Source organism: Sceloporus undulatus, chromosome 1 (assembly GCF_019175285.1).
Source record: "Sceloporus undulatus isolate JIND9_A2432 ecotype Alabama chromosome 1, SceUnd_v1.1, whole genome shotgun sequence".
Classification (NCBI taxonomy): Eukaryota; Metazoa; Chordata; class Lepidosauria; order Squamata; family Phrynosomatidae; genus Sceloporus; species Sceloporus undulatus.
In genome coordinates this window covers 262,097,544-262,113,013 of record NC_056522.1, presented here as the reverse complement: position 1 = coordinate 262,113,013, position 15,470 = coordinate 262,097,544, and the positions used below count along the sequence as shown (strand labels likewise).

The 15,470-nt window shown below is 37.9% G+C and overlaps 1 protein-coding gene across 3 annotated transcripts in view; it reads left to right on the top strand.

Annotated features, from left to right (window-relative positions):
- The window catches only part of LRP5 (LDL receptor related protein 5), a 165,335-nt gene that overhangs the window by 120,519 nt on the left and 29,346 nt on the right, over positions 1-15,470 (top strand). For all 3 annotated transcript variants that reach the window (XM_042446572.1, XM_042446574.1, XM_042446575.1), the window contains exons 9-14: positions 2,330-2,619; positions 3,906-4,132; positions 6,709-6,893; positions 8,195-8,518; positions 11,753-11,955; positions 15,204-15,415. In XM_042446572.1, the coding sequence (XP_042302506.1) occupies positions 2,330-2,619; positions 3,906-4,132; positions 6,709-6,893; positions 8,195-8,518; positions 11,753-11,955; positions 15,204-15,415 (1,441 nt within the window). The remainder of the gene's footprint in view (positions 1-2,329; positions 2,620-3,905; positions 4,133-6,708; positions 6,894-8,194; positions 8,519-11,752; positions 11,956-15,203; positions 15,416-15,470) is intronic.

The following is a 15,470-nucleotide window of genomic DNA, read 5'->3' as shown; positions in this document are numbered from 1 at the left end:
ACTCTGAACTCACTAAATAGCATTGGAGGTAAAGATGCCCCATGATCTTGGACCATGTCTCTTTTTGAGATGTTTGGAGGGAGAAATAATCACATAAAATTTTGTGACAGATTTTGGTAGGGTCTCCCTTAAAATTTCAAAATTAAAATGTGAAATGTTATTGTTTTGGGCTACAGGTGCAGCATGGCCATTTAATATGGTGGTTGGGGGATTGTGAAAGTTGCAATCCCAAAAAGTTTTTATTTTTATTTTTGTATGCTCTGCCTACACTATGAAACTCCACTTTTCCATTCTAGTTGTTAATACTCTAATGGCAGCCTATTCATAGAAAACCATGGAGGAAAGAGCCGTCTGGTCTAGTGTTTCTAAATGATTACACAAAGTGGTGGTTTTAATAGGATATCCCCCCCCCCCCAATTTTTCTTGGAGGGATTCAAAATAGTGTTGATGCATACCTATTTTTTTCTGTGTGGTAGAGGTTATTTTATTGGCAAAAATGAGTAATTTGTGATGCATTCTTGCAAATGAGAAACAAGTGTAATTTTTAGAGATGTATTGAAAAGGCCACAATACATACCCACTTGTAATGCCTTTATTGCCTCTTAATGTAAAAGAAACACATTATTAGCTGCAGATCTCATTATGTTCTTTTGACCTATTTTATGTCTAGAGAGGCTTTCAGTTTAATTATGATGTCTGAAAAGAGCGATCATTCATACCCTTCATGTCTGCTGATAGAAAGCACTGTGTTGTACATAGATGAAAGCTGCCTTCTGACTTGACTTAACTGAGCTTATGTTTCTCCCAGTTCTTGCACCTGTAAAAGCACCATCCCTCCCTTTAAGCAGTTCGCATGGCTTCCTCTCTGCTCACTTCACCATCACCACCACAAAAGCTAGCCCTGGTTTTAACCAGCATGCTATATCAACTATAGATCACTGTCACTGCCTTTATAGTAGCTCAATCAGTGTATTCTATAGAACCTTCTCTCTTTAGGCAGCAGACAGATGGGGAAGAGCAGAAGCTAGGAGGCTGATTTACAAACCAAAGGAAAACAAATGATGGGATATTCTTCTTCTTAAAACACTGAACATGTACATCTACTACACTATCTTAACACTGTAGGACAATTTTAACTTAATACTGCACAAACTCAAACTCAGGAATATATTGGCTACAGGATTTTCTCTTTTTATTCAGTGGTAAATGCAAATATTGCATAAAATCATGCATTTTTTTAGTTTGATGCCCTCTTAATATCACTGTGTGGAAATGGGCAGCAGAGATTATATGGTCAAATTCTTTCACTCTGTAAAATTCTTTCACTCTGTAAATCAAAACGTTTCAGTGAATTCCATTAACTTGTGTTAGTTTTCATGAAGATATTCTATCCCACTCTTTTTTCCAACCCCCTTCAGAAGTTGGTAAGCTATTCCCTGGAGTCTGCCACCTTACCATTCTGCTGTGCCTATAGTTTGAATTTCTTTGGGGTCCAGGCCTTCTATCTCTCTTTGAACTGCTAAACACAGTTTACTGTACTACAGTATACTTACCATCTGTGCTATATTATATATACTATCTACCACCTTACCATTTCGCTCTGCTTATACCGTTGCTAGAATTTCTTTTGGCTCCTGTCCTCCTCTCTCTCTCTCTGAATTGCTAGACACAATTTACTGTACAGTACTATATTTGTCAAGTGCAGAAAAGCCAAGCAGATTCATATTCAAACCTTGGCCTACCTCTCTATAAAGGTTTTTATCATCCTCCTTTGGGTCTGGAATCTATTACCCTTCAGCAGGTGAAACAGTTTTGCAATCCCTAACTTGTAACATTAATTTCGATATTGAAGATATACTTGAATTTTAGGGAAGTATTTTATTATTTATTTATTTATTTATTTAGAGCATCTATATTCTACCTTTCAGCCAAAAAAGCTTTCAGAGCAACTTACAGTTGTTAATTTGCCAATTCCCTGCCCCCAGGCTTACAGTCAAAAATACACAAAACATAAAGAAAAGGAGATGGCAGTGTGGATGAGGATTAAGTCCAGCAAATTCTCACTGCTATAGTATCAGAAGTAGTATAAGGATTTTACTTTGCTCCACTAGTGAAGACTTTGATTTCAAAAAAAGTGCTAGAAGCTAGAGCACATACACCTTCTACAGCTGTATACTTTCGTTGTGGAAAATGAAAATAATCAAATATGAATAAGAGCATACCTCTGGCCCTCTCCCCTCCCCACAATTCATGTTTGTAGCCCATATCAATTACAGTTACGTTCCAGCAGTATTTTCTCTCCCCTTCAAATAATATTTTTGCTTTCCAGGAACAAATCCGTGTGCTGAGAATAATGGCGGTTGCAGTCACCTGTGTTTCTTCACACCACAGGAGTGCAGATGTGCTTGTCCTATCGGATTGGAGTTACTTAGTGATATGAAGACTTGTATCATTCCAGAAGCCTTTCTTGTTTTTACCAGCAGAACAGCCATTCATAGGATTTCTCTGGAAACAAATAATAATGATGTAGCTATTCCTCTTACTGGTGTCAAGGAAGCCTCTGCTCTAGATTTTGACGTGTCTGACAGCAGAATTTATTGGACAGATATTAGTTTAAAGGTACTCATTAACATATTGTTTTCCTAGCCTACTATATACATCTAGTTTTGCGGTAACTGCTTTCAGGGCAATAGTTTGGTGATGAATATGTTGTTATACAACAAATGTATTCTCTTTGGTGAACAAAACAAGTAAGTTGTTGCTGTGTGTCTTCAAATCATTTCCAGCTTATGGCAACTCCAAGGTGTATCTATCACAGGATTTTCTGGGGCTGAGAGCACATGACTTGTCCAAGGTCACCCAGTGGGTTTCCATGACTGAGCTAGGGATATAACCTACTACACTACACTGGCTTTCATTTATATACTGAACTCAAAAGGCATAAATAGTAAGGTGCACATAATACTGTCTGTTATTATGGTTTCATCTGAAATATCTACAGTATTTGAAATATTGAGTATGTGTATATTTAGTAGTTCTATGGATTTTCCCTCTTAAACATATTTTCCCTGTTGAGTAATAATGAGTAACCACTGATAAAATTAAGTAATCAGTGGTTTACTCATTATTACTCAACAGGGAAAAATAGGCAGTGTGTGTGTGTGTGTGTGTGTGTTTCGTCTGTGTTCTTGAAGTCCTATGATAAACCATTTGTATTCTTGAGATCTAATAATATTTCTGTCTTTCTTTTTTCTTCTTTTTAATTGAGACAGTTTAGAAATTACAATATATTACAATATTATTTACACTAACAAAGTTGTTTTGTATTACTTTGTAGTTTTTCACCTTAAGGAGGTGAATTGAAAATCATTGGCCTGTTACAGACAGCCAAAATAAAGCTGCTTTGAGCACAGTGGAGGTAGGGGCGTTTCAATGATGCATCATCCTAAAGTCCAGAGCCACACCAAAAGCCACGTTCCATGTCTGGACGAGTGGCTTGGTGCTACTTCTGGACTCTTAGGACCACCATGATCATTGAAACACCATACCTTCCATCTGTGACTTGAAGCAAGCTTTATTTTGGCGTCTGTTAACAGGCCATTGCTTTCTTATAGTGCTTCCTACCATCTTTTCATAAAGACTATGATCTTCCCTTGTGTACCCTTGGAAATGTAACTGTTACATTCAGCTATTCTACACCTATACGTATTTTTAAAATTTCTGTACCTCAGTTGTTGAATACGTAATTTATTTCATTACTATTTGAAATATTCCAGAGACGGTTTATAAGATGTTAAGATTTATTATTGTTATTCATATTTTAATAAGTTGCAAATTATTATTTAAGACCACCTCTTTTTGCAGAAAGCTAAGTCTAATAATATTTCAACAAAACTGTTTTGTAGACAATAAGCCGAGCTTTCATGAATGGAAGTGCAGTTGAGCATGTTATTGAATTTGGGTTGGATTACCCTGAAGGAATGGCTGTAGATTGGATGGGGAAAAACCTTTATTGGGCAGATACTGGAACCAATAGAATTGAAGTGGCACGCCTGGATGGTTTATATCGGCAAGTTCTTGTGTGGAAAGATTTGGATAACCCAAGATCTTTAGCTCTTGACCCATCTAAAGGGTAAGGAAGATTTTTTTTCCTATTACCTCAAAGTCTCATTATATGAATCACACACAGTGAGTTCTGCACAGATGTTATGCTGGAAGTTAGGGTTTGAACACATTATTTCCTGAACTACAACTCTCAGAATCCACTAGCTAAACATCACTACCAAAAAGTCAGATTTCCAAGGTCTGCTAAAAACATATTTTAGAGTTGAAAGTTACACATCCCAGTTCCAGGCTAGCAAGTGTTTTTTGTTCTTTTTTGAAAGGAAAACCAACAGCAGTTTGATTGCTGCTCATTAGAACAGCCTATTGAGAGATGATACTGTATATCTCCCCACATTTGTTATTAGAAATAGTTGAAGCCAGAACACTGTTCTAATTGTTTCATTTTTTTCAAAATATTTCTATACCACTACTCCTTCACTGAGATTGTAAATCACTTTACAGCAAGATGATAAATTATTAAGACCCTATGACGGTCTATAGTACAGATTTAGCCTTTCCAGTGCAGAAGTCTGGAAACCCTCAAAAGGTTTTTGAGCACTGACATGACAATGCTTCACTTTTTGAGTATTTTGGATTTGGATTTTGGAATACAAGTAGCGTAGTATATACCAGAACTGTATTTGTGAGTACAAACAAAAGTCCATCTGTGATACCTTTATTGGCCGGCCAAAATGCACAATATACTTGTTGTAAGCTTTCAAAGCTCCATGGGCTTCTTCATCAGGCAAGATGTTACATACCAAATAGGAGGGGGGGAAAACCAATTGGAGATGTTAGTCAGATGCCTGCATGTTTCAGTCCTTAGTAAAGGTGTTATGATGGGGAGGATATCTTTTGCCTACAAAGAGGTCTGTGACCCCACTGGAATGGAGACATATTGGATTTCAAAAGTGGGGTCCCTGTTGAGATGCAAATGGACTTTAAATTTCCTGGACTTTGAAAATCTTCCTATTGTCACATGGCCAGAAGGAGGAGGAGCCTGCCTACAAAAGATATCTAAAGTCAGTAAAGCAAGTTTGCTCTTTCAGCTTCTCTAGAGCCAAAAGAAGCTGAATGTCTGCTGAAAACTAGCCTTTCTGTCAGTAATTCTGTATATCTTACTAGATGTATCTTTCTAAATTGTTTACATTCCTTATTTAGTTAAACTATGTAATTTCCTAGTGTAATCTCATCAGGGAGTATGGAAGTGATCTATAAATATTACACTATCATGCATTCTAGACTTTTAGAATGAGCTTTTGAATTGGCTTTTTGAATGAGCTCTTTGTTTTGACTATTTTGACAGATAATATGTCTGTGTCTGTGTTGTATATGTGAAAAAAGAGAAAGAGAAATGCCTCCAGATACATTTACCAGTATTAATGTCTAACCTCACTGCTAATACTCAGCCCCTGTTTTGTAGTTCATATCATATACTTTCCTTTGTGTAAAACCTAGTCTGTGATTTGTCAGACGTTTTGTTACCCCTAAATATAAAAGGAGTTTTTGTTCCTTGTCACTCCTAGATAAGCATAATAAAGGTATAAGTATGTGAATGAGTGGGGGGAGCATAACCCAAACTACAGGATGTGGGGCTCTTATCTACTGGAAATGGACATATCACAGGTAAGAGCCAATGTCCCTTTTTTAAAAAAAATGCCTTGATGGAGTAAGTTTTATACACGGGAAAGGATATGAAATGAAATTAATCCCACCTGGGTATGAAGAATGGAATGGATGGCTCTAGAGCAGAGGTGGGCAATTTTGGTGGGCCTGGGGACCAGCATTCTGTCTCTAGGATGCTCAGGGGTCATAGGGATTGCAAAAATGCCAAAAATTGGGGGGCAGGGAAAATGGCAATAGCCAGCAATCTTTTTTTTGGCTTTGAAACTCTTCTCCCCGCCCCCCCATTGTTTTGTTAGTGCAAGGAGGTCCAGTGGCCTATTTAAAAGGTAGATTGCTGTTTATAAAGGTTTCCAGGAGAGACAAATCTGTTCGGCACAAAAAGGGGCGGGCCAATCAAATAGGGCAGCGTTGAAGACCATACACCTCTTCGCGAATTGTATTTTGCCCAGCTACCTGTAGCAGTTGACAGATACCTAGTATGAAATGAAAGATTGTACTAATATCTGAATTTTATATGGAGATACAGTTACACAATGACATATACTTTCATTGTACCAGTGTCAGTTTGGTGTCCAGATTACTGAAAAATATGCAACTACATGTAGTCAACATGGTTTTATGCTTCTGGGATCATGTAACTAAAGAGCCAATTGCATTGGCTCGATTTGGCAAAAATAGAAAATCAGTACAGTGGTACCCCGGGATACGAATTACCCAGGTTACGAATTTTTCGGGTTACGAAAAAATCCCATAGGGATTTATTGTTTCGGCTTACGAAGGTTTTTTCGGGTTACGAAAAAACCTCGGCGCTATTTTCCGCCACCGGAGGGCAGCAGAGAGCTATTTTTCCATTAGCGCCTATGGCAATTCGGCTTACGAAGGTTTTTCGGGTTACGAAATTAGCCGCGGAACGAATTAATTTCGTAACCCGAGGTACCACTGTATCTGTTCTCAGTTTTGTTTCATTTTTAATTGCAGGTACATGTACTGGACAGAATGGGGAGGCAAACCAAAAATTGTTCGAGCCTACATGGATGGGTCAAACAGCATAACCCTCGTAGATAAATTGGGTCGTGCTAATGATCTTACAATTGATTATGAAGATCAGAGACTGTACTGGACTGATCTGGACACAAGCATGATTCAGTCTTCCAATATGCTAGGTAACGTGCCTTAAATTTACCAACTGTGATATACAAATACGTTCTGTCTGATTGGAGTGGCAGAAAGCTCTTAATCTGGGAATTCTGTATGTTCCGTCCAAAAATTTCAGGTTTTGATTCTCATTTTAATAATAAAAATAAATAATAATAATAATAATACATTTATTTCTATCCCGCTTTTTGCCAAGCAATCAAAGCGGCATATATTGTTGTTGTTGTTGTTGTTGTTATTATTACAGCTCCCATTATCCCTTATCCTGCTGGCTTGTGCTGATGGAAATTTCAGTCTAACAATCTTTTCTCCTCCCTCCACGTCTTCTGTTTGTTTTTCCAGGGAAAAAGACAACTCTGTAGGGAGGTTTCAGAACACAACCACCACAGCACCCAAAAGCGGGAAATAGGGAGTGGGGGGAGGAGGAGGAGGAGGAGCCCTTTGTTCATTGTCTCGTGGGTTCCAGTACACCCAGCTGACATAATGGCACATGCGCCCATGGCACGCCACCACAGGCACGAGCCCCATTGTTTTTAATGGAGCTCAGGCATACATGGAATTTCCCTTACACAGCGGAGAGGGGGGTCCGGAACGGATCCCCGCATAAGGGAAGGGACGGCTGTATATGAATTGTTGTAGAGTTTCACATATTTACATCAACACTTCATTGTTGTCACTTCCTGTGCAAATTTGCATCTATTTGCCCTCCCTATGTGACAAATGTGCAGCAATCAAATCCATGTGAAGCAGACAGACAGCCACATATTCAGTAATGTGAAATCTTACGGATACTCTGCTTAAACTGCAAATTCTTTTTATAGAGTTTTGGGGGACTGCCCCCACAAAAAGGCTAAATTCTTCCCAATGGTATGTGGCTGGATCAGAGTCTCTTCGATTGGAATGAGGAGTATTTTAATTGTGTAAACAAGCCCCAAGGCACTTGGCAGGGATATTCAAGGAAGGATTGTGTGCTTTGCTATATATTATCATTATTTACCAGTATTTGTCCAGCCTAGTCCAGTGTTGCTTATTTTAAAAAAATCCAACAAAGAGTGTGAGCTTCCTCCAAAAAGCAGGGTGGGATGGGACAGAAGAATAGCAGTAAGGGGTAATCAGTATCCATAGCAATTAAAAATAATTAGTAACAATTTGGAATCCTTGTGTGATCAAATTAGACATGCTGAGTTTTAAAAACAAAGAAAGTTATTTTGCCATCTGTAGTTAATCTTTTATCATTTGGTTATCAAGTTGCTGTATTATTTAATTAGTCATTCACTGTCTTTATTAAAAATGGTCATGTGTTTTTCAGGGCAAGAGAGGGAAATAATAGCTGATGATCTACCACACCCCTTTGGATTAACTCAATACAGCAACTTCATTTACTGGACAGATTGGAACCTTCACAGTATTGAAAGAGCTGACAAGACAAATGGGATGAACCGGACACTGATCCAGGGGCATCTGGATTTTGTGATGGATATATTGGTTTTCCATTCATCACGACAGGATGGCTTCAATGAATGTGTGCAAAACAATGGCCACTGTGGACAGTTGTGTTTAGCTATACCAAATGGCTACAGATGTGGCTGTGCATCTCACTATACCTTGGAGGCCAACAGTCGGAACTGTACTTGTATGTCTTTATCTTTATTTACACCTCTTTGCTTGTGGCATGCCTTTTAAGGCCTAGGTTTTCATATCTGTGTGTGCATGTGGGAAAGGGGTGGAAATCTGGAACTGATCTACATTCATTGCTATCATTGCCACTCTGGGTCCCAGTTTTGGGAAAAGAGTGGGATACAAATGAATATAATGATGATGATATCAGAAGTAAAGTACCAGTTGGAGAATAAGCTATCTTGAGAGTGTGCCTTATTCCCCTTCTCCATTTTAGCCACTTCCATCTAAAGAAAGGTCTGGATGAATACATATAGAGCAAAGCAATGAGAATAAGAATACACACACATACAGGGTGGGGTGAGGGCATTGCCCCCGTAATAATTTTACTCCTCCCTCCAACAAATTTTCCTTCATCCTAAATTTCTAACATTTCTTACCTTAAAACTTCAGTTGATCATTTAGAAATGGAATTTAAGCATCCAAAGAAAAAGTGGTAGGCAAAGTTTCAGGTTTTGCATGTTTCAGTTTCTCACTCTCTGCCCTGCTAGTAATTGGAAGACTGAAGGAAATTTTCATTTGGATGATACAGAATTCTTATAGGGACAACACCCTCATTTTGCCTGTTTACCCTCCCACACACAAACCTTTTGCCATGCCTTTGTGTATGTGTATTTCCATGCTTTGGGAAGGTACTTGGGAAACAGAAGCTACTTGGTTTGTGTTCTAGAGCAGTTGAGCTGACCTCTTCTTTCCTCCCACCATCTCCAATCATCTGTAGTGGGACACGGGTAGTTCCTTCATCCTCCACCCTGCAAAGCAATCAGGAGTTTAAGATTATTTTCCCTGGAGTCCAGGCTGCCCTTAGTGGGAAGACAAGAAAAGAAAAAGAGGTGCTTCAGAAACAGTAATCAGTCAGTGCATTACAAATGATAGCAACCTGGATGTTTATGGCAATATGTCAGGATTTCTGTATACTTGCCCAGTAAATATATTGCTAAGGTGATCTAACATGTAGAATATTCTTCTTCCCCAACAGCTTTCTCTTTCACCACTAAATTCGAAAAATTTATTTATTTATTTGTTTACAATACAGATATATAGATATATCCTACTGTCCCTCGTCACAAGAAAGCATTCAAAATAGTTAATCAAGTATAAACCAATGCAAAAATATAGTCAACAACATTTCTGTCAACAACCAAATAAGTACCACACGCAATTAAAGACAAAAGGCAGCAATACAAAGTGGGATCCAGATAACTAAGGCTAACAGTCAGTAAAACTAAATGCCAGCAAAATCAAAAGCTTGTTTAAAAAGAAAGAGTTCAGATTCTGGCACAGACTAAAGATAAAGAGAAAGATTCCTTTGTCTCTTGGGACAAAGAGATTCCACATGCAAGCTTTTTAATAGTTGTGTTACTTAGAAAAGTGGGGAGAAGCCCACCAGATATTTCATTGTAACTTTCACAATGCACAAATAGTGAGGGATAATGGGCATTGCAGTCCAACAACATTTGAAGGACACAATTTTATTGTAACGTAGCTGTGTTAATCAGGCTGCAACAACTATTGGATTAGTCACAGCTGTTTCAAAAAACCTGATTTGATATTTGTGATGACTTCAGCATAATTTTTTCATGTGAGCCTTAAACCATCAAACAAAGAGAAAATAAAGCTGTATTAATTTTAATATCATCAGAATTTAAACATGAAACGAAGTTTTAGAGGCTTCTCTGATTAAAGTAAAGGTGGCAGGTTTTAATATTATTTTTGTTAAATGATTACCTACAGAAAGGAACAATTCCTTCTAATTTTTGGCATAGAAAAAATGGAAAACCTAAAGAATGATATTTCTTTGTTTTCTTTAAAAAATCTACATAGTTGGTTAACATACAGGGCTATCACCAGTGGTTGGCATAATTTGTCAACAGCCATTTAATAGATCCTCTCTGTATAGGCCATAGAGCATTCTAGCTCTCTGTCCTTCTACTTTCTATGAGAACCTGGGAAACAACTACCATTGGCCATGGTGGGTGGGCAACTCTGACAGTCTCTGTCCATGCTGTCTGGAGATTCCTGCCATACCTGTTCATTTCTTGCCTCTAACAAAGGGTATATGCACATTGCAGAATGAAAGCAATTTGAGATCACTTTGACTGCCATGATTCTGTCCTGCAGAATCCTGAGATTGGTGAGGCACCAGAGCACTCTGACGAACCAGGCTGAATACCTGCCCATACTATAAATCCCTGGATTCTGTAGGATAGAATCATGGCAGTTAAAGTGGTCTCAAACTGCTTTAATTCTACATTGTGTATACACTCAAAGTGAGTAGTGGCAGAAGTAATGAGACAGAATAGCAACCCCCTCTTCCTTTGTTCTCAGATGGGAAGCACCTGAACAGTAGGAATAGGGGTAAAGAGGAGATTGCTCCACTCAGGATCCATTGGGATATCTTCCCCAGAGGTCTAGAACTTGGAGTCAGGATAGCAATGATTGAAGGTTTGGTCCCAGGGAGAGCTAGACATACAGTGTTGCAGCTGGTCAGTGCTGAGTTTTGATCAAGCTTGTGTGGATTCCTTATATAAGCCTCACTGGATAATTATAGACACTGAACAACACCACTGTGTTTAAAGTTTGCACCCTAGGTTTGGAAAATGTTATGTTAGTTGGGTAAAAGTTAGTTGTATTTTTGTGTAAATCACTCTGGGATTTTGTTTGAAAAATATGATTCACATTCTCAAAATAAATTAATAAATATTAATAATTTTAATTAATTTTTGGGATAGCTACCTTCTACGCACAGTTGTGGGTTTGGAAAAAGAGTTTTTTAAAAATAAATAATCACATTGCATTATGATCTGTATCACAGGTGTTTTTTTTATAAAAAAAACCACATATATTTTTACCTTTTCTGCTGTAGACTGATATTTAAGGCCTAGATGAAAATATCTTCCTGAACTACTTCAGTGGTTTTGTATTGTTTAATAGGTCAACACCAATAGTAAAACTTGCAAACTTGTTTTAAAAATGTTTCTTCATATTTGCATCTATTTGCCCTCCCTATGTGACAAATGTGCAGGTTTTCCTCCTCAGTAAGGCAGCAGTCCCTGTAACTGGGAAGAATGGCCGTTGAACTAAATAGGATTTAGCTGAAAGTAAACATGTATATTTTTGTGTGGTTAATCTATTCTACCAAGATCCATATATTTGTAAGTGGTGATGTGTCATGCTTTCTGTCTTCTAGCACCCAGCAGCTTCTTACTGTTCAGCCAGAAGTCTGCAATAAGCCGGATGATACCAGATGACCAGCAGAGTCCAGACGTCATCCTTCCCATTCATGGTCTAAGAAATGTCAAGGCTATAGATTATGATCCCTTGGATAAATTGATCTACTGGATCGATGGACGTCAAAATATTATTAAAAGAGCCAAAGATGATGGCACTCAGGCAAGTTTTTTTTTTTTAATTGTAGCATGTTTCTATAAAACTTTGGTAAATCGTTGGTATGTGTTTTGTTAAAAACATGTTATTCAAGAGAGATCTGCCCCCAAAATGGAGTGTTCAGAATTTGAAACCAAAGGCAGTGCTGCTCAAGCTTCTTGGGTGGTTAGGAGTTTAAGAAATGGAAAAAGAAATGGTGAAAGTTTTTCACTTTCTCCATCCAAGACGTTCTCCCAGAATTGGAAGTACTGAGTTATAAGCAGTGTAATTACCTGTCATGTTAGGCTCTTTTTTATAAAGAGGGGATAAAACATAATTTAACAAGAGATAGTGACATTACTGGTGTTGAATAATAGATTCCAGTTATTTCTAAAGATTATCCTACCATATTTTTGAGACATTTTGATAGGAAAATTCCAAGGCTTATGCCACCACATATCACTCATAAGCTTTTTTTAAAAAAAATAAGGTAACAGGAAGTAAAGTCTGGCACAAGTTAACTCTTAATCACCACAACATGTAACAACAAGTTGTTACTTTTTCAAACACCATAATGGCTATAAGTTACTTTCAAAATGTAACTTTCCAAGTTCTGTCTTCTCCTGATGTGATAGAGGCTGGTGGTCTCAAGCCAGACCTTTTTATAGTGGAGTGCCACATTGTTCTAGAGAGCAGAAAAAAGAAAGATGCTTTTTCACATTCTAAAATACCCTTTTAGAGTTCAGGAGAGTTTTTAAAACTCAAAGCATATATAGCATACCACAGCTGTAGAACTTTGAGCAGCCCAATTTCTTCTCTCCCTGTGTCCTCCATTTTCATTATTAGTTTTGTTTTGAACTGAAATCCTAACATTCTGTATATAAATTGATTTTAGTTGTATACTTAACTGATAGTCCTTCACAGATTGCTTGACTGCTCTGCCTCCACATCTCAATTGCTACTTATATTCTGTAAGTTTGAAAGCTCATAAATTCCCCATCATTTTGTTTGGTATCAGGTGTGGAGGTTAAATGTATTTTTTTTCCCCTCTATCATAAAGATCTCCTAAGTGTGTAGGAAATCCTGCGTTATAGTTTGGTGGTCCTGTTATATTATGAGTGTCAATCTAAGCCTCACTCAGATTTACGGTTTGTCATTTCAACAAGGAGCCTAGACTCAATTCTCCCTTTTGTGTACAAGTGGAGGCAATGAAAAGTTTCTACAGTGGACCCTTGTCATACGTTGGGGTTTGGTTCCAAGATCCCCCAAGGATAACAAAATCCGTGTATGCTCAAGTCCCATTAAATATAATGACATAGCAAAATGGTATCCCTTATAAAAATGGAAAATCAAGATTTGATATTTGAAATTTATACTTTTTAAAACATTTTTCAAACTGTGGGTGCTTGAACCCATGTATAAAAAATCCATGTATAAGAAGGGCTGACTGTATATGCAGTTTGCAACAGAATGCAGCGTCCACATTTCAAATACAGGAATATGGAAACCAAGACAGATTCCTGTATTTGGACACAAAGGGGAACTGTTGCTTGTTGCAAACCAAATTATATTTCTATATATGTGTGCTGTGTTGCTAGCAAAATATAGTGTCAATTTTTTAAAAATGAGAGAACCGCAAAAAAGGTTGGTGCACACATGCAGTGCCTCCCCACCCCTACCCAAGCCAGATACAAATGCATTTGTCTATATGAAAAGTGCCTTGAAGTAATGATAGTTCAGAATGGGCAGTGAGCAATGGTAAGACGAGAGTTCCTTGTTTGGAGTGTGCCACCTCTGTATCCAAGTTCTTGGGAGAGATTACAGAAAGACAGCACACAATCCTGTGTTTTGTTCCCAGGGTTCCAAGTTATTAAACCTGCGATGTCTGCAGTGTCATAGTGGCAACTGTTGATGTTCAGTAAGGCCGTTCCCTGTACCTTTTCCTTCAATTTGTTCTGAGCTAAATAGTGTTGCACCATCATATCTTTTTTTAATCTGGACATTGAATGCAGGCTTCCAATATGCTCCCTTGCCCCCCAATAGATCCAGGAATATGCTGCAAAGAGCTCTATATCCTATAAGCAAGTAAAGTCTTTTTTTAAAAAAACAAATGCCATCTGGACTGCTGTGATTAATTGTCTATAGTATTTTCTTGCCAGATAATGAATTATTGTTTGTAGTAAAGGAAGGCCTTGTAGTGTCTGGCCAGCTCTTTGAGGGATGCCTGCTAGGCGTTAATTGCCAAATGACTTCCCATTAGAGGCCCTTACTAGGTGCAAATTACATTGGAAACTGGTTGCTATGACATGGACTGTTGCATAATATAGGCCAAGAAGTTTCATCTTTTGAAGAAGTACCTCGTTGGGACATTTTGGTGTCCAAATTTGCAGGTTTAATTGTGGGGTGATTATTGGTACTTTAGATTCCAAATACTTGTGTTAATTAGTGTTTCTTTAATGTTAATATTCATCAACAAGTATTACATTTTCCCATTTCTGCTCTTTTCCTAAAAGGACAAGGAATGGGATAGGTTTCTTATTTAATTAGAAAATTGCTTGTTTGCTTGCATCAAAATGTTTCAAGGTATGAATAGATCAAATGAATTAAATAATCTAAACAAGCTGATGATTAAGAAATGAACAACAAAATGTTTCTCATATGTGTTTTGAATATGTTTATGTGCACATTAGACTTTTCCATCATTTGGTATAATTTGCTGTGTTTTGCAGCAGTGTATCCGCCCCCGACATAAAGAACCTTGCCAAAACAAAAAACAAAACCTCGGGTTGTTAACTTCATCTTAGAAAGTGGTATCCTTTTTTCTCTTTCTCAAAGCTGAGGATTCCTTGCCTAAGACATTGCCGCCTCCAAAACACATATGTGGGGAGGGAGTGTGCTTTTTCTCTTCGTAACTATAGTTGTTGCTAAATTAATAGTTAAAATTGCTACCTGGGATGGGAGTAAGTCTGATCAAACTCACTAAATCTTTCTTCATATGGCTTTAATCATGTGACACCCCTAGACCTAGCTTCACCTGATCATAACTGGAGTAGGACCCATTGAATCAATGCAATTTCCATAAAAGTTGACTTCTCTTCTATTGAATCAATGGATCTTCTCTGGGATTACCAAGGGGATTCAGGTCTTACTTGTTAGACTTGCCACAGGGTAAGGCTCATTCATTTTGTTTTGATTATATAGTACATTGCCATCTTCTGTGGTGTTCTTTCTCATGAGTATTTTATTTTGTCACTTTCCCCCCCTTCTCCTTATAGCCATTCACAGTCATGGGTACTCCCAACCAAAGCCAGAATCCAGAAAAGCAGCCACATGACTTGAGTATTGATATTTTCAGCCACACTTTGTACTGGACTTGTGAAGCCACAAATACAGTCAATGTCCACAGACTTAATGGAGAGCAGATTGGGGTTGTGCTGCGAGGAGATCATGACAAGCCAAGGGCAATAGTAGTAAATGCTGAGCGAGGGTGAGCATCTTTTTTATTTTAAGCATTGATGGGAGTGAGTATATGGAATGTTGTA